The following is a 17,646-nucleotide window of genomic DNA, read 5'->3' on the forward strand; positions in this document are numbered from 1 at the left end:
CTGGGATCCCGTGGCCCGCGTGCTGACCAATGACAACTATAATTCCCAGCAGGCGCCGCGCCTGGGTACGCTTGAGCTTCCGGAGGACGCCGGGAATTGTAGTCCTGGCGGGCGTGGGCCCGTGGGGCGTGCTGGGAGCTGTGGTCCGGGGTGGCGGGCGCGCAAGCTGGCTTGTCTCTGCGGGCACCTCCGGAAGGGTCCGCCGGCTGTGCTGGTGAGGTGGGTTTCGGGGGTGTTCTCCGCCCTGGTCCAGGTCAAAGGGGAGTACAGCAGGTCCAGAAGCCGCGAACGTCTGGGGTGGCCAGAGCAAGATGCGGGGTACCTCCCAGCGGATAGAGTGAGAGGCTGACTAGGGGCCGTGAATAGACGGACTGCGAGTGCCGGACACACGCGCAGAGGATGTGACGGACTGACGGACCCGGTGAGGACGGACCGGGTGTGCACGGACCGACGGACCCAGTGTAGACGCACTCACGGACTGGATGTGGTGCGGACTGACACACTGAGTGCCGGACGTACCGACGGAGAGAGTGTCGGACCGACGGAGAGAGTGTCGGATGGACTGATTGACCGGTGTGGGGCGGGCGAAGTGTGGAGCAGGCGGACAGGCAACAGATAAAATGTAGAACCAGTGGCCTGGGAGGGTGTGGGACGGACCCGTTATTGTGTCTGATAGGCAGTTCTGTGTCTGACACCTCCTGTGTGTGTATCTGACGGGTTGGAGTGTGTGATAGGTTGAGTGTAACACTAACCACGGAGTGTGTGACTGACAGAGATGGTTGCCCTTTGAGACTTTGTAGATGGGTTGTGAGATACTGTAAGTGAGAGGGTGAGTGTGTGACGGTGTGATTTCAAGTGTGACTGATATTCTTTATGTGTCCTTGAGATAGGGACTAAGATTATGAATGACTGTGATCAGAATAATACTGTGTGATGGAAATGCTGCGAGGGCCTGTGTTTGTGTTTGTTTTTGAGACAGAGTCTCGCTCTGTCGCGCAGGCTGGAGTGCAGCGGTGCAATCTCGGCTCACTGCAACGTCCGCCTCCCGGGTTCAAGAGATTATCCTGCCTCAGCCTCCGGAGTAGCTGGGATTACAGGCGCCCGCCACCACACTTGGCTAATTTTTGTATTTTTGGTAGAGACGGGGTTTCACCATCTTGGTCAGGCTGCTCTGGAACTCCTGACCTCAGGTGATCCACCCACCTAGGCCTCCCAAAGCGCTGGGATTACAGGCTGAGCCACCATGCCTGGCCAGGCCTGTGTTTATTTGACTGATTATAGGTGACATTGCGATATTTCCTGTGTCTGGGTATTTTGAAGGCTATGGCTGACAGACCGTACCTGAGATAATATGTGTTAATATATGATTGACTGAGATTTTTATCAGGGAGACTAAAACTTGGGCTATCCACAAACAGTTTACCAAGCATATGAGAGAGGATTTATGCTTTGCCATGTCTGCAGCTGAAATTGGGCGACTATTGGTCATTCAGCTGGGCTTACGGATATGTCGCCCAGTGTGTGCTTATGTGTAGCAGGGGCCTATGGAATCCATACATCTACTGCATGTTTACTGTGCACCAGGCCTGTGCTGGACACTTGTAATAAATCGCCTCACATAATCTCATAGCAACCCTCTGAGGTAGGTACCATTATCAGGCTGGGTATAAGCCATGTGTGAGAAATGAAAAGAACCACCCTCCTTGGTTGGTAAAGCAGCTGTGGATGGGGAACCTCAGCCTGATAGGAGTTGAGGTTGGCTGATGAGGCTGAGGAAGTTTCACATACATGTATTTCAGAGACTGTCATGAGGGATTTCTCCAGAACAGGTGTTCCAGGGGTGCAAAAGAGAATTTGGAAGCTGTTGCTGCATGTATTGTCATCCCTGACACCCATGCTCCTCCTTCCCCTCCCCTTCCCCAGATGATTCCCTGCATTCGTGGGTGACCATGCTTAGCCTTTCCTGGTCATTCCATTTGCTTAATGCCTGTTTATTGTGAACCTGCTATAGGGCAAGTCCTGTGTACTGTGGCTCCAGGACAGTCCAGCCTCTCTGAGGAAACAGTACAGAGCTAGCGAAGAGTTACCCAGGGCACTCTGGGAAGAGGACTTAGACTAGTACCAGGTATCTGGGATGACACCTGAAGAAAGTGGCAGCTGAGATGAGGCCTAGAGAGCCCAGAGGAATCAGTCAGAGAGGGATTTCAGAACTCAAGAACAGCAGGGGCAACAAGGGGTTTAGGAAGGCTCTGAGAGACCCAAGAGAACTTTACAGTGCAGTGAAGGGGCTTAAACACAGCTTTGCCAGAGGTTGCCAGAGGTCACCAGCTGTCACCAAAAGGTTTAAGGATTGGGGTCTTGTTTTACAGTAACGTTCTCTTCTTCCTGTGCCCAAGGCCTTTGCTCTTTCTCAGGCCTCCTGCATCTCTGTCCAGGGTGACTTCCTTGAGCAGAGACTCCAAGCACACTGAGTGTCCTGGCTGACATTGAAGGAAAGGAAACAGAAGAACTGCAAATACTTAAAACTGTGGGAGTCGTGGATGGGAGACAGAGAGGCTAAGTCTTTGAGTAAGGAGTAGTGTGTGGCCAAAGCAAAGTGTTGAGGTCTCCTAGGAGAGGTTACACTTAATTTAGGGTATTCTTCCTGACTATAAGAGAAAACAAGTTCACTGTGGGAAGTAGAGAATGTCGAGAAAAGTAATACAGTAGTCACCCCTTGTGTTCAGTTTTGGTGAGTATAGTACAATATTTTGAGAGAGAAAGACCACATTCATATAGCTTTTATTACAGTATATTGTTATAATTGTTCTATTTTATGAGTCATTGTTAATTTCTTACTATGGCTAACTTATGAACTTTATCATGGGTATATATGTATAAGAAAAAATATAAGTCTAAGTCCTCTTCCCAGAGTGCCCTGGGTAACTCTTCGCTAGCTCTGTACTGTTTCCTCAGAGAGGCTGGGCTGTCCTGGAGCCAGAGTACTATCCATGGTTTCAGGCATCCACTGGAGGGTCTTGGAACACATCCCCTGCAGATAAGGGGAACTGCCATAGTATATAATACCTTGGTAAGGATGTAGAGAAATTGGAACCTTCATCCACAGCTGGTGGGAATGCAAAATGGTACAGCCAATTTGCAAAACAGCCTGGCAGTTTCTTAAAAAGTTAAGCATAGGCTGGACTCGGCCAGGCGCAGTGGCTCATGCCTGTAATCCCAGCACTTTGGGAGGCTGAGGCGGGCGGTACATGAGGTCAGGAGATTGAGACCATCCTGGCTAACACGGTGAAACCCCATCTCTACTAAAAATACAAAAAAAAATAGTTGGGCATGGTGGCAGCCGCCTGTAGTCCCAGCTACTCGGGAGGCTGAGGCAGGAGAATGGCGTGAACCCGGGAGGCAGAGCTTGCAGTGAGCCGAGATCACACTATTGCACTGCAGCCTGGGCAACAGAGCAAGACTCCATCTCAAACAAAAAACCAAAAAAAAAAGTTAAGCATAGAGTTATTGTATCCAGGAATTCCACTCCTAGGTGTATACCTAGGAGAATTGAAAACATTTGCCAATACAAAAACTTGTACGCTACTATTGATAGCAGCAATTTTCATAATAGCCAAAAAGTAGAAACAACCAAATGTCCATCAATTGATGAATGGATTAACAAAATGTAGTATACGTATACAATGAAATATTATTTAGTTATGGAAAGGAATGAAGTACTGATAACATGCCTCATCTTAGCTGCCACTTTCTTCAGGTGTCATCCCAGATACCTGGTACTAGTCTAAGTCCTCTTCCCAGAGTACCCTGGGTAACTCTTCGCTAGCTCTGTACTGTTTCCTCAGAGAGGCTGGGCTGTCCTGGAGCCACAGTACACAGGACTTGCACTATAGCAGGTGCACCATACACAGGCATTAAGCAAATGGAATGACTAGGAAAGGCGGAGCATGGTTACCCATGAATGTAGGGAATCATTGGCAGAGGGGGGATGACAGTAATTTTAATGAACATTTTCAGGTTCATTAACACTTTCTTTTTCTTTTTCTTTTCTTCTTCTTCTTCTTTTTTTTTTTTTTTTTTTTTTTTTTGAGACAGTCTTACTCTGTCACCCAGACTGGAGTGAAGTGGCATGATCTCAGCTCACTGCAACCTCCACCTCCCAGGTTCAAGCAATTCTCATGCCTTAGCCTCCCGAGTAACTGGGACTACAGGCACCTGCCACAATGCCCGACTATTTTTGCATTTTTAGTAGAAATGGGGTTTTGCTGTGTTGGCCAGGCTGGTCTTGAACTCCTGGCTTCAAGTAATCCGCCCCCCTTGGTCTTCCAAAATGCTGAGATTATAGGTGTGAGCCACCGCACCTAGCCCATTAAAATGTTTTTTAATGAACCTAAAATACAGCTGGTCATGGTGGCAGGCGCCTGTAGTCCCAGCTACTCCAGAGGCTGAGGCAGGAGAATGGTGTGAACCCGGGAGGCAGAGCTCAAAGTGAGCCGAGACTGTGCCACTGCACTGTAGCCTGGGCAACAGAGTGAAACTCTGTCTCAAAACAAAAAAAGAACCTAAAATACATACATACTCAGTGAAAGAAGCGAGACACAAAATATAATATATTTTATGATCCTATTGATATTAAATGCCAAGAATAGACAAATCAATAACCACAGAAGTATATTAGTAGTTGGCAGGGGCTGGGAGGAAGGGAAATGGGGAGTGACTTCTAATAAGTTTCATGATGATGAAAATTGTCTGGAATTAGATTTTGGTGATAGCTGCACAACTTTGTGAATATGTTAAAACCACTAAAAGGGGAAATTTTATGGTATGTGAATTATATAATTTTATATATATATATATGTATACACACACATACACACACACTTTTTTTTAAAGTAAAAAAATGAGGGTGACTTCATAGCCCCACAACCTGGGAGGAACCTACCACATATAGGACAACTTAATACTTTCCAGTGTTTTTAATGCCTTTTTTGGGGGAGGTGGGAGTGGTATAGCAAAGACAGGTCTCAATTCTCTATGCAGTTTTTCATTCTGACTCTTTTTTTTTGAGATGAAGTCTTGCTCTGTCGCCCAGGCTGGAGTACAATGGCACAATCTCGATTCACTGCAACCTCTACCTCCCAGGTTCAAGCGATTCTCCTGTCTCAGCCTCCTGAGTAGCTGAGATTATAGGCATCCGCCACCATGCCCAGCCAATTTTGGTATTTTTGGTAGAAACAGGGTTTCTCCATGTTAGCCAGGCTGGTCTCGAACTCCTGACTTCGTGATCCACCTGCCTCAGCCTTCCAAAGTGCTGGGATTACAGGCATAAGCCACTGTGCCTGGCCCATTCTGACTCTTTTACTTAACACTATCGCATAAGCATTTTCTCATATCATTAAGAACATGAACTTTTTGGCAAGGCATGGTGGCTCACGCTGTAATCCCAACACTTTGGGAGGTTGAGGTGAGGATCACTTGAGGATCCCTGGAGCCCAGGAGTTCGAGACCAGCCTGGGCAACATAGTGAGGCCTTGTCTCTACAAAAATAATAATAATAATAATAAAATTTAAAAAATTTCAAACAGAAAGTATTATCCCCCTCTGAATGTCGGTAGCACCCCCATCTAGAAATGGGGCTAGATTCTGAGAAGTAGAATTAATATTGAGACGGAGAGCCTGGCCATTTTAAAACTCTTACAACATACTGCCAAATTGTTTGCCAAAGATATTCTAATTGATCGCCCTCACCAATAGTACATGAAAGTAGTTTTTTGGCCAGGCGCAGTGGCTCACGCCTGTACTCCCAGCCCTTTGGGAGGCCACGGTGGGCAGATCACGAGGTCAGGAGATCGAGACCATCCTGGGTAACACGATGAAACCCCGTCTCTACTAAAAATACAAAAATTAGCCGGGCGTGGTGGTGGGTGCCTGTAGTCTCAGCTACTCTGGAGACTGAGGCAAGAGAATGGAGTGAACCCTGGAGGTGGAGCTTGCAGTGAGCAGATATCGCACCACTGCACTCCAGCCTGGGCGACACAGCGAGACTCCGTCTCAAAAAAAAAAAAAAAACAAAACAAGAAAGTAGTTTTTTGCTGGCCCTGACCAGCATTCAATGCTCACAGTTGCCTGAGCTCAAATCCTAGCTTTGTGCCTACTGACCAGATGACTCTAGCAGCTGAGTTTCTCCAACTTTGAAAGTGGGAGTGGTAATACTGACGTACAGGGCAGTGCTAAGGCTTGAACAGGATAACAGATATAAAAGGCTAGTGTGGCCTGATAGCCAATAGGTTCCCATTGTCTGTCTGTTCCCATTTTCTTTTATTCCTGTAGCATACTATGCCCATATCCATCATAATGATTATTGTATCATGTGTGTCACTGTCCTTCCATTGAGGTCGTTGAGCCCAGGACCTGTGTCTTCCCCGTATTTGCATTCCTAATACAGTGCTGGGCACAGAGTAGGCACCTAATAGAGGTGTGTTGAACAAAACTTACTATTGATGTATGTCCCCAGCAATTCTGTAGACACCGGGGATAAAGCAATGACCTAAATGAAAACCCCTGCCCTTGATGTGCTGACACTCCAACAGGGGCAAGTAAATAATAAACAAGTAATCACATAAGTGTATCATACATCAGGTGGTGAAGAGCAAATAAAGCAGTGTGGAAGCACAGAGACTTACTGATAAGGTGTCTCTTGTGTAGAAGCCTGACTTAAATAAGGGAGAGAACACCCAACAATTATCAAATGCACTTTTTTTTTTTTGAGACAGAGTCTCACTCTGTCGGCCAGGCTGGAGTGCAGTGGCACAATCTCTGCTCACTACAGCCTCCACCTCCCGGGTTCAAGCAATTGTCCTGCCTCAGCCTCCTAAGTAGCTGGGATTACAGGTGCCCGCCGCCACACCTGGCTAGTTTTTGTATTTTTAGTAGAGATGGGGTTTCGTCATGCTGGCCAGGCTGGTCTTGAATTTCTGACCTTGTGATCCACCTGCCTCAGCCTCCCAAGTAGCTGGGACTATAGGCATGCGCCACCATGCCCAGCTAATTGTTTTGTATTTTTAGTAGAGACGGGATTTCACCATGTTGGCCAGGATGGTCTCGATCTCTTGACCTCGTGATCGGCCTGGCTTGGCCTCCCAAAGTGCTGGGATTACAGGCGTGAGCCACTGTGCCTGGCCAACATTTTTTTGTTTTAAGTTTTATTTTTGCTTTATTTTTTGAGATGGAGTTGCACTCTTGTTGCCCAGGCTGGAGTGCAATGGCACAATCTCGGCTCACTGCAACCCCCGCCTCCCAGGTTCAAGGGATTCTTCTGCCTCAGCTTCCCAAGTAGCTGGGATTACAGGCGTGTACCACCACACCCAGCTGATTTTGTATTTTTAGTAGAGGTGGGGTTTCTCCATGTTGGTCAGGATGGTCTTGAACTCCTGACCTCATGATCCACTCGCCTCAGTCTCCCAAAGTGCTGGGATTACAGGCATGAGCCACCGCGCCTGGCCTCTGGAACATTTTTATCATCCCCAAAAGAAATCCCCGAACCCATTAGCAACCACTCCCATCTGTGTCTCTTTTCAGCCTCTGGCAAACACTAATATGCTTTCCTTTTTTTTTTTTTTTTTTTTTTTTTGAGACGGAGTCTAGCTCTGTCACCCAGGCTGGAGTGCAGTGGCACACTCTCGGCTTACTGCAACTTCCGCCTCCCAGGTTCAAGCGATTCTCCTGCCTCAGCCTCCCAAGTAGTTGGGATTATAGGTGCCTGCCACCACACCCAGCTGATTTTTGTATTTTTTCGTAGAGATGGGGTTTCACTGTGTTGGCCAGGCTGGTCTTGAACTCCTGACCTCAGGCAATCCACCCACCTCGGCCTCCCAAAGTGCTGGGATCACAGGTGTGAGCAACCGCACCCTGCCGTGTCTGGCTTCTTTTACTTAGCATCATGTTTTCAAGGTTCGTCCATGGTGTATCATTAATCAGCACTTCGTTTCTATTTATGGTGAATAATGTTCCATTGTATGTATATGCAGCATTTTATCCATTCATCAGGTGATGGACATTTGGATTGTTTCTTTTTTGCTGTTATGAGTAATGCTGTTATGAACATTTGCGTATAACGTTTTGTGAGGACGTGTTCTCATTTCTCTTGAGTATACACGTAGGAGTAGAATTGCTAGGTCATGGGGTAACTCTGTTTAAGCTTTTGAGGAACTCCCAGACTGTGTTTCCCACAGTGGTTATCCCATCTTACATTCCCGGCAGCAGCATATGAGGATTACAGTTTCTCCATATCCTTGCCTACACATGTTATCTGCTTCTCGGCATCCCAGCAGGTGTGAAGTGCTATCTCATTGTGGTTTTCATTTGCAATTCCCTGGTTGTTAGTGATGTTAAGCATCTTTTCATGTATTTATTGCCCATTTGTGTATCTTCCTTGGAGAAATGTCTATCACATCCTCTGCTCATTTTTAAATGGTATTATTCATCTTTTTTTTTTTTTTTTTTTTTTTTTGAGACGGAGTCTCGCTCTGCCGCCCAGGCTGGAGTGCAGTGGCCGGATCTCAGCTCACTGCAAGCTCCGCCTCCCGGGTTCACGCCATTCTCCGGCCTCAGCCTCCCGAGTAGTTGGGACTACAGGCGCCCGCCACCGCGCCCGGCTAGTTTTTTGTATTTTTTAGTAGAGACGGGGTTTCACCGTGTTAGCCAGGATGGTCTCGATCTCCTGACCTCGTGATCCGCCCGTCTCGGCCTCCCAAAGTGCTGGGATTACAGGCTTGAGCCACCGCGCTCAGCCCAGTATTATTCATCTTTTTACTATGGAGTTGTTCTAGATACAGGTCGCTTATCAGATACATGTTTTGCAAATATTTTCTCCCACTCTGTGGGCTGCTTTTTCACTTTCTTGATGTGGTCCTTCAAATCACAAAAGCTTTTAATTTTGATGAAGTCCAGTTTATTTTTTCTTTTGTTACTTATGCTTTTGGTGTCATAGCTAAGAAGGCTTTGCATTATTTTCAAGTATTCATGGAACATTAACCAAAATTAACCATACACTGGGTCCCAAACCAAGTTTCAGCAAATTTTAAATGATTGAAACCATCGTAGCATGTTTTCTGACCACAGCAGACTTAATCTAGACATCAATAATAAAAAGACAACTAGAAAACCCCCAGTTGTTTGGCAATGAAGCAGGAGAGTTTTAAATGACCAATGGGACCGGGCGCGGTGACTCACGCTTGTAATCCCAGCACTCTGGGGGGCTGAGGCAGGCAGATCACTTGAGGTGAGGAGTTCAAGAACAGCCTGGCCAACATGGCGAAACCCTATCTCCACTAAAAATACAAAAATTAGCCTCATGTGGTGGCTCACACCTGTAGTTCCAGCTACTTGGGAGGCTGAGGCAGGAGGATTGCTTGAACCCGGGAGGCAGAGTTGCAGTGAGTCGAGATAGTGCCACTGCACTCCAGCCTGGGCGACAGAGGGAGACTCCATCTCAATAAAATAAATTTTAAAAAATAATTAATGGGCCAGGTGCAGTGGCTCACGCCTGTAATCCCATCCCAGCACTTAGGGAGGCCAAGGCAGGCGGATCACGAGGTCAGGAGATCGAGACCAGAGTGAAACCCCATCTCTACTAAAAATACAAAAAATTAACCGGGTGCGGTGGCAGGCACCTGTAGTCCCAGCTACTAGGGAGGCTGAGGCAGGAGAATGGCATAAACACAGGAGGCAGAGCTTTCTGTGAGCCAAGATCACGCCACTGCACTCCAGCCTGGGCAACAGAGCAAGACTCCATCTCAAAAAATAAATAAATAATTAATGGGTAAGGTAGAAATTGAACAGAAATTAGAAAATATTTTTAACTAGGCCGGGCGCGGTGGCTCAAGCCTGTAATCCCAGCACTTTGGGAGGCCGAGACGGGCGGATCACGAGGTCAGGAGATCGAGACCATCCTGGCTAACACGGTGAAACCCCGTCTCTATTAAAAAATACAAAAAACTAGCTGGGCGAGGTGGCGGCGCCTGTAGTCCCAGCTACTCGGGAGGCTGAGGCAGGAGAATGGCCGGAACCCGGGAGGCGGAGCTTGCAGTGAGCTGAGATCCGGCCACTGCACTCCAGCCCGGGCGGCAGAGCGAGACTCCGTCTCAAAAGAAAAAAAAAAAAAAAAAAAAAGAAAATATTTTTAACTAAATGGTAATGAAGATATATCAAACTTGTGGTGTATAGCTAAAGCTGTGTTTAGAGAGAAATGTATAGCCTTAAATGTGTGCATTAGAAAAGAGGAAAGGCTGAAAGTCAATTATGTATCAATCTAAAACACTACAAAATAATTAGCAAATAAAGTGAGAGAATGACCATGTGGCTACCTGGGGAATGTGAGACAGAGGGAGAAAGACTTGGCTCTGTGGGGGAGGAGCACGCCTTAAACAGGCTGGCTATAGGTTTGCCTGGGTTTGTAGCTTAGCTCTCTGTTAACCCTTCACTAGCTGAGGGACTTTGGGCAAATCTTTTCCTCCTGTGTGTCTGTTTTTACATCCATAAAATAGCTAGAAAGTCTCACCTGCTGAGCGTGTTGTGAGTTTTAAATGAATCTACATGCAAGCCGTAGTAGCTTAGAACGGTGCTCAGCTCCCTAATTATGATTGTCTATGTCTTTGTGAGAGTCTTTCGCATCTCACAGGCCCCAAGCCTGTGTTTTCCCTGATCTGTAGGCATGAGGCAGGGCCCAGGTTCCATGTGATGCTGAAGCTCTGTCGTTCCTGCAGGCCCAGTTCCAAGGCTCCAGCATCCTGTGTCTCGCTGAGCACTGCTACCCAATGGCCATCCCCAAGCACTCCCTGAGCCCAGTGCCATGGGAAGAGGACAGCTTCCTTCAAGTGAAGGTGGAGGAGGGAGAGGAAGCCAGCCTCTCCCAGGGCCTAGAATCCAGCCACGACCACATTGCTTACCCTGAGGCTGCACGCCTGCGCTTCCGGCACTTCCGCTATGAGGAGGCATCTGGTCCACACGAGGCCCTGGCCCACCTCCGAGAGCTGTGCTGTCAGTGGCTGCAGCCCGAGGCGCGCTCCAAGGAGCAGATACTGGAGCTGCTGGTGCTGGAGCAGTTCCTGGGTGCGCTGCCCCCAGAGATCCAAGCCTGGGTGGGAGCCCAGAGTCCCAAGAGTGGAGAGGAAGCCGCTGTGCTGGTGGAGGATCTGACTCAGGTGCTGGACAAGAGAGGTAAAGGGGCGCTGTGGGCAGATTCATGGCACACTGGGGGTACACGCTGGACAGGAACATGGGAGCACAGGGCTCTGGTTTGGGGTTACTCATGCACTCATTCTCACATTTGTACTTTACCCTAACTCTCACACACTGTTGTAGACAGGTGTGTTTTGGTTGCAGGTGACCAAAAACGACCTGAAATGGGCTGAAGCAAAGAAGGGTAAGAAGGCAGCAGATACGGCTATATCCAGAAAATCTGTTGACAGCATCAGAACTCTCTTCTTCTCTTGTTCTGTTTCTCGGTTGGTTTTTTCTGTGTTAGCTTCCTTCTTATTTTAGGTTCTCTTTCCAAAGGGGACAAAGATAGCCAGGAACCCCAGGCTTACATCTTACCAATGTAGAAACCCCAGGGTAATAACAGTAAGAGGTTCCTGGTCTGAGCTCCCACTGGCCTGGTTGGGATCTTATGTTTGTATTTGGCCAACCAAATCCCAGGGCCTGTCAGTGAGCAACTGGCTGTTTCTCAGAGGAAACCAGACGAAGGGCCGGGTGCCTGGGGTGGCTGTTGGGGGAGACGGAAATACCAGATGTCCCTGTGCACCTTCTCTGTGCCCACCCTGTGCTGGCCTCCAGGATTTGGGTGAGTCAAACCTGCCCCAGGCTCAGCTGGACACTGTTACTCAGAGAGACCCACACAAACATCCCAACCCAGGGAAGTCCAGTGGGATGCAGGGAAGACCCAGCCTTGGGACAGTCCAGAGCAGGGAGGGGTGGCTCGTCTGAGATGGGGTTGGCCTGGCCTATTGGCAGCAGATAGGAAGTGGGTGTACCACACACTGGGAGGAAATGTGCAGTGCGCAGGAGGAATGTGGGGTCTGGATACAGCTGAATCATCAAGGCTCAGTAGATCCAACCACTGCTTCTCTTCCTCGCCATGTGACTCCCTTGTGCCTCAGTTTACTCATGGGTAAATGGGGATTAAACGCCCACCTTAGTGGTGTTGAGAGATACAAGGCAATACCCATGCAGACCTGAAACGGTGCCTGGCACAGATTAAATACATGGTAACTGCAACTGTTAGGATAATTTGTTCAGCTCCGGGAGAAACAGGCCTCTCTGGAACAGAGGTTGGTCTATGCCCAAGCAGATGTCACAGAGACAGGGAGAGGAAAGAGGGAGTGGCCCCATCTTCCCACAGGGTTGGCCAAAGCTCAGAGAAAGGGCAAAATGCAGAGGGAATGGTGGGGTCAGAGGCCCGGCAGTGTGATTTGCACTGATGCATTCTGGTAAAAGCAGGTGGTGTGACGTTTCTGGAGTAGAGGAAGAAAGTGGGAGGCAGGGCTAAGCAAATGGCTGGGGGAGCAGGAGAGGCTGCCTGTGGACCTGGAGAAGATTCTGGAGCTGAAATCCCAACTGGGCCACTAGCTGTGATCCTGTACCAGTTACTCAACACCTTCCCTCAGCTGGATTTCAGTTTCCCCATCTGCAACAGAATCACAGCAGTACCTCCTTCTGAGAGCAGGTCAAAGCTGAAATGAGACAAGAGAAGTCACCCACTGGACTTGGGGCCCAGCACATGACAAGAGCCTGATAATGGTTAGTGGCCCTGGGAGGCCAGCGGCACAGCGTCCATGGCTTACAGATGGGGAGACTGAGTCCCAGATGAGGACAGGACTGCTTAAGGTGGTAGAGCTGGGGTTTGAGTCCAGTTTCTGCACTGCTGAACCCCACTGTGGACTTGAGCAGTGGGTATTCCACCTGTCTCTGTCTCCTCCCTGGAATTCATCCAGTAGATGTGCCAGATTATGTGTCCTTTGCACCCATCCAGGGCAGGTCAGTGTGAGCATTCCTCTACCTCATGCACACTCTGATCTCCAAGAGCACCTCCGCCACACTCTGCCTTCACAGTACTTTATAACGTAGGGCTTGAGAGGCCAGGTGGGTACCTCACCTACTCACCCCCAGCAGCCATATTCTCCCTGGGGTTCTACTTGCAGAAATTTTCACCATCATGGGCATCTGGATTGATTCCCTCATTCAGCCAGAGTTCACTGAGCACCTTTGGACACATCCAGGCCTACAGGCAAGGTGTTGAGTGTGAGGGACAGAACTGCAACCTCACAGAGATCAGAGCCTGCAGCGGTGCATGTGCTCAGGGTCCTGACAAGGACAGACCCTCTCTCTCTCTGTCTTTCAGATCAGTTCCACATCAGGGTTTCTCCTCTGACTCTTGAGCCAAACTTGGGAGCCTTGAAAGACAGAGAGTTTGGTGGGAGGAGGAGAAATGAGAACCCATGATGTAGTGTTGGATGGTATGGGAGGACAGCCCTGCACCCTCTGTCATCCAAGCCACCAAATGAGAAACTTCCCCTTGGAACTGGGGCCAGATGTTAGGAACGAGCCACATCTCCCCTTACAAAGGGTGACCGGGGCCCTCGGCAGAGTCAGGGAGGCTTGGTGTGGTAGGAGGAGTGACGCTGTGGTTCGGATTGTTTCAGGATGGGATCCAGGAGCTGAGCCCACAGACGCAAGCTGCAAGCAGAGTGACCCGGGAGAGTCAGAGCCATCAAATGTGGTCACTGAGACCCTCATGGGAGGTGTTTCCCTTGGACCCGCCTTTAACAAGGCCTGTGAACCTGAGGGCAGCTCAGAGAGAAGGTCTGGGCTATCAGGGGAGATCTGGACAAAGTCTATCGCCCAACAGATCCATTTCAAGAAAACTTCAGGGCCTTACAAGGATGCCCCCACAGACCAGCGTGGCCGTGAATCTGGTGCCTCGAGGAATAGTTCTAATGCGTGGCCAAACCTCACCTCCCAAGAGAAGGCTCCTTCAGAAGACAAAGTTGATCTGGTGGATGCTTATGGGACAGAGCCTCCATACACGTACTCAGGGAAGAGGTCCTCCAAGTGTCGCGAGTGTAGGAAGATGTTCCAGAGTGCTTCGGCGCTCGAGGCACACCAGAAGACCCATTCTCGGAAGACAGCATACGCCTGCAGCGAGTGTGGGAAAGCCTTCAGCCGGAGCACTCACCTCGCCCAGCACCAGGTTGTCCACACGGGGGTGAAGCCCCATGAGTGTAAGGAATGTGGGAAGGCCTTCAGCCGAGTCACCCACCTGACTCAGCACCAAAGGATTCATACTGGAGAGAAACCCTACGAATGTGGGGAATGTGGTAAAACCTTCAGCCGCAGCACTCACCTCACCCAGCACCAGCGGGTGCACACGGGGGAGCGGCCCTACGAGTGTGACGAGTGCGGGAAGGCCTTCAGCCAGAGCACGCACCTGACTCAGCACCAGCGCGTCCATACCGGGGAGAAGCCCTACAAGTGTGACGTGTGCGGCAGGGCCTTCAGCGACTGCTCGGCCCTGATCCGACATCTGAGAATCCATTCTGGAGAGAAGCCCTATCAGTGTAAGGTGTGTCCGAAGGCCTTTGCACAGAGCTCCTCCCTCATCGAGCACCAGAGGATCCACACAGGAGAGAAGCCTTATAAGTGCAGTGACTGTGGGAAGGCCTTCAGCCGCAGCTCAGCCCTGATGGTTCACTTGCGGATCCACATCACGGTACTGCAGTGACCGGAAATCGACCCTCGGGGCACAGCACAGCGCCTTCTTGGAGGCTCAACATCTAAGAGAAACCCTGAGTTCCTAAAGAGCCACAAACAGGGTGGGTGATTGATGAGCTGCCAAAATGATAGGTGCCTGAGGGCAGACTCGGGCTGTCTAGAAACAACTCTGCATTTGAGGAACCCTGATGAGCCAAGGTGATTCAGGCCAGCTGGAGAAGCTTCCAGAAGGGCCCTGAACTGCTACCCTCTGTTTCCCACTCAGGGCTGTCCCAGAGAGAAGGCAGCTGAGCTGAGGATTTGGATTGGTTCTCAGGGCCAGGGCAAATGAAGGTGCATGTCTCTCAGAACTCAGCATCCCGGGATGCTCTGGGCAGGCAGACTGTAGCTCATTCTCATGTGGCTCTTCTTGCCTGCTTTTCTGCTGCTTAGCCCAGAAGGGACACCTGCCATGCCCACCTCTGTGCCTTGGCACCTACTATTTCCACTCCAGCCTATTCTGTGCCTAACTCCAAGGCTGACTTGTGAGATGCCTTTTCCACCCTGCCTCTCTCATGGTTTCCTATCGTAATCAGTGGTGCTGCTTGACACCTCTCCAACATGTTCCTCTCTTTCCTTTTCCTTCCACATCCCACCAGTCACCAGCACTATTGGTTTAACCTGAAGCTTATCTCTAATGCACCTCCTTTTCCACTCCTGCTACCTTATGTGAGCCCTCATTGCCCCTTGCCTGGATTATAGCCAGGGTCTCCTTCCTGACCCCTTCCTGCCCTTATTCTCTGCCCCTGTATCACTCTCCATGGGACTCTTGCTATTACTCAAATCTGATTGTGTCACTCCAAGGTGGAAAGCTCTCCGACCCATCTCCTTCTATAGCACAGCTTCCTGAACAGGGTGTAAGTATGCCAAGATGCAGGCCGCTCTGGGCCCCGAGCAACCTCTCCAGTTATCCTCATATGCATGTATGAATATTGTCATTTTTCTGTGCGTGCAGTGATGTGAAAATGGCCTCATCTCATACCATGACTCCACCTTCCATACACCAGCCACACAGAACTACTGTGGTTCCCGAAGGAGTCATACATTTTCCCACCTATGTGCCTTTGTACCTGTGCCTGGAACCCTCCTCTCCTTTGTCATCTAAAATGTTTCAAATGTCCCCCAAAGAAGCCTCCCTGCTCTCCGGGAACCGACTTCAGCTTGCCCTCTCTGCTTCCAGAGCACCTCCTAGATACCTCCCTTACAACTCCTACCACATTGTTTTACTTACTTGCTCCTTGCAGAGCTTGTACTGTGTTTTCCAATGATACTATGAGCTCCTGAGAGCAGGGGCCATGTCTTGCTCTCAGTATCTACAACAAACAAGACTCAGTAGGCCCTGACTGATGTCTCTTACATGAATGTGACTGGTGCCCCCAGGAGGCAGTCACCATGCTCTCTCTGCCCCACATTGTCCTTATGTATGTTTACATGGATGTCTCCCCAGCAGCTTGAAACCTGGAGAGCAAGAACAATCTGATTTTCCTGGGGCCAGCACCCAGATAAGCCTGGCATGCAGTGGCCTCAATAAAATGTGACTGTATTGTCTTTTTACAGGGCCCCAGGTCCCCTGGTGTCATGGACTTAGTCTTTGCCAGCATGAACACTGCCTGTCCATGTGTTCTCTGGTCTCCTCTCACAATGCTGCGTCCCTGTCCCATTTTTAGGGTCCATGTCTATCACTGGATGTTGCAGCTTCTGTTCATTACCGTTAGGGTGTCGTTCTTCATGCCTCTGTTTCTCTGATGGTCTCATCTCATGGGAACCATTTGACCTGGCGTGTTGTGCGCTAGTCACTGTCACCATCTCTCCCTATGTATCTCCCTGTATTTGGGGCCCATTCCCTCTATGTCAAGAGTAAATGGAGCCACGAAGACTGATGAGAAAGGCTCATAACATGAAGGTAAGACTCAGGGAGACAGAGACCTTGGGGAATTACCTCTGAGGGAGTCCCAGACACAGGCAGAGATGGCCACAGAGGTTGTAGCAGAGGTTGAGAGACTGAGGGGTGACAGGCTTAGGGGAAACCTCAGAGAGCAGAGATGCACGTTCCCAGTGAAATGATTGCACAGGCTTCCAGCAGGCTGGAGGGAACAGAAAAGGCATGGGCCTGAATTCAGGCTACAGAGCCGACTCGTCCCTTCAGCTACTCTTGGGACCTCCTCATCTGTAAACCAGGAACAGGACCCACCTTGTATAGAGACCGACCCAAAGCCTGGCCCTGCACACCGGCTCTGACTCGCAGCAGTCATCAACATCTCTCTTTGCCCCCTACTTGCTCAGTCTCTGTCACAAGAACTGGATCTCTATCCCCTTGATGCTCTGAGCATCTTCACCCATTTGGTCGTGAGACGTGTCTGTCCATGTCTGTCTAAAAGGGGAGGAGATGAGGGAGAAAAGAGGGAATCTACTGAGAGCCTGTGTGTGCTGCCCAGTCTACCAAATAATTTATATACATCTCCATCCTCACACAACCATCCCTGTTTTACAGAGGAGGAAGTGGCTTAGAGAATGTAACTGATTAACCAAAGTCACACTGCCAGGAACTGGAAGCACTGGGATTTGACAACACATCCAAATATGTCAGCAATTTCAATAAACATGACTGAACTCAACAAACCAAGTGTAAAGACAAATTCTAACAGATTGAATTTCTTTTTGGACCAGCCATATGTTCTTTAGAAAAGATACACCTAAAACAAGGATACGGGAAGTTGAGGGCAAAGGGATAGAAAAGGATATACAAAGTAGGCATGAAACTGAAGAAAGCTGAAGGAGCTGCATTAATCGCACAAAACAGACATTAACGTACAAAAGTGTTTTAAGAATCATAGGGTC

At 49.3% G+C, this 17,646-nt stretch overlaps 1 protein-coding gene across 5 annotated transcripts; it reads left to right on the forward strand.

Moving 5' to 3' along the window:
- Positions 1-40: 40 nt before the first annotated feature.
- On the forward strand, positions 41-17,427 carry ZSCAN22 (zinc finger and SCAN domain containing 22). 5 transcript variants are annotated; one of them, XM_028840063.2, is made up of 3 exons: positions 41-214; positions 10,764-11,217; positions 13,701-17,427. In XM_028840063.2, exons 2-3 carry the CDS (start codon positions 10,815-10,817, stop codon positions 14,777-14,779), a joined length of 1,482 nt encoding a protein of 493 aa, XP_028695896.1. In that variant the 5' UTR covers positions 41-214; positions 10,764-10,814; the 3' UTR covers positions 14,780-17,427. The 5 variants fall into 5 exon arrangements, with proteins under 5 accessions (XP_028695896.1, XP_014980501.1, XP_028695897.2 ...); XM_015125015.3 differs by having other exon boundaries at positions 86-219; XM_028840064.2 differs by having other exon boundaries at positions 107-219; positions 10,764-11,201.
- Positions 17,428-17,646: the final 219 nt, after the last annotated feature.

This window comes from Macaca mulatta, chromosome 19 (genome assembly GCF_049350105.2).
Source record: "Macaca mulatta isolate MMU2019108-1 chromosome 19, T2T-MMU8v2.0, whole genome shotgun sequence".
In the NCBI taxonomy this organism is placed as follows: Eukaryota; Metazoa; Chordata; class Mammalia; order Primates; family Cercopithecidae; genus Macaca; species Macaca mulatta.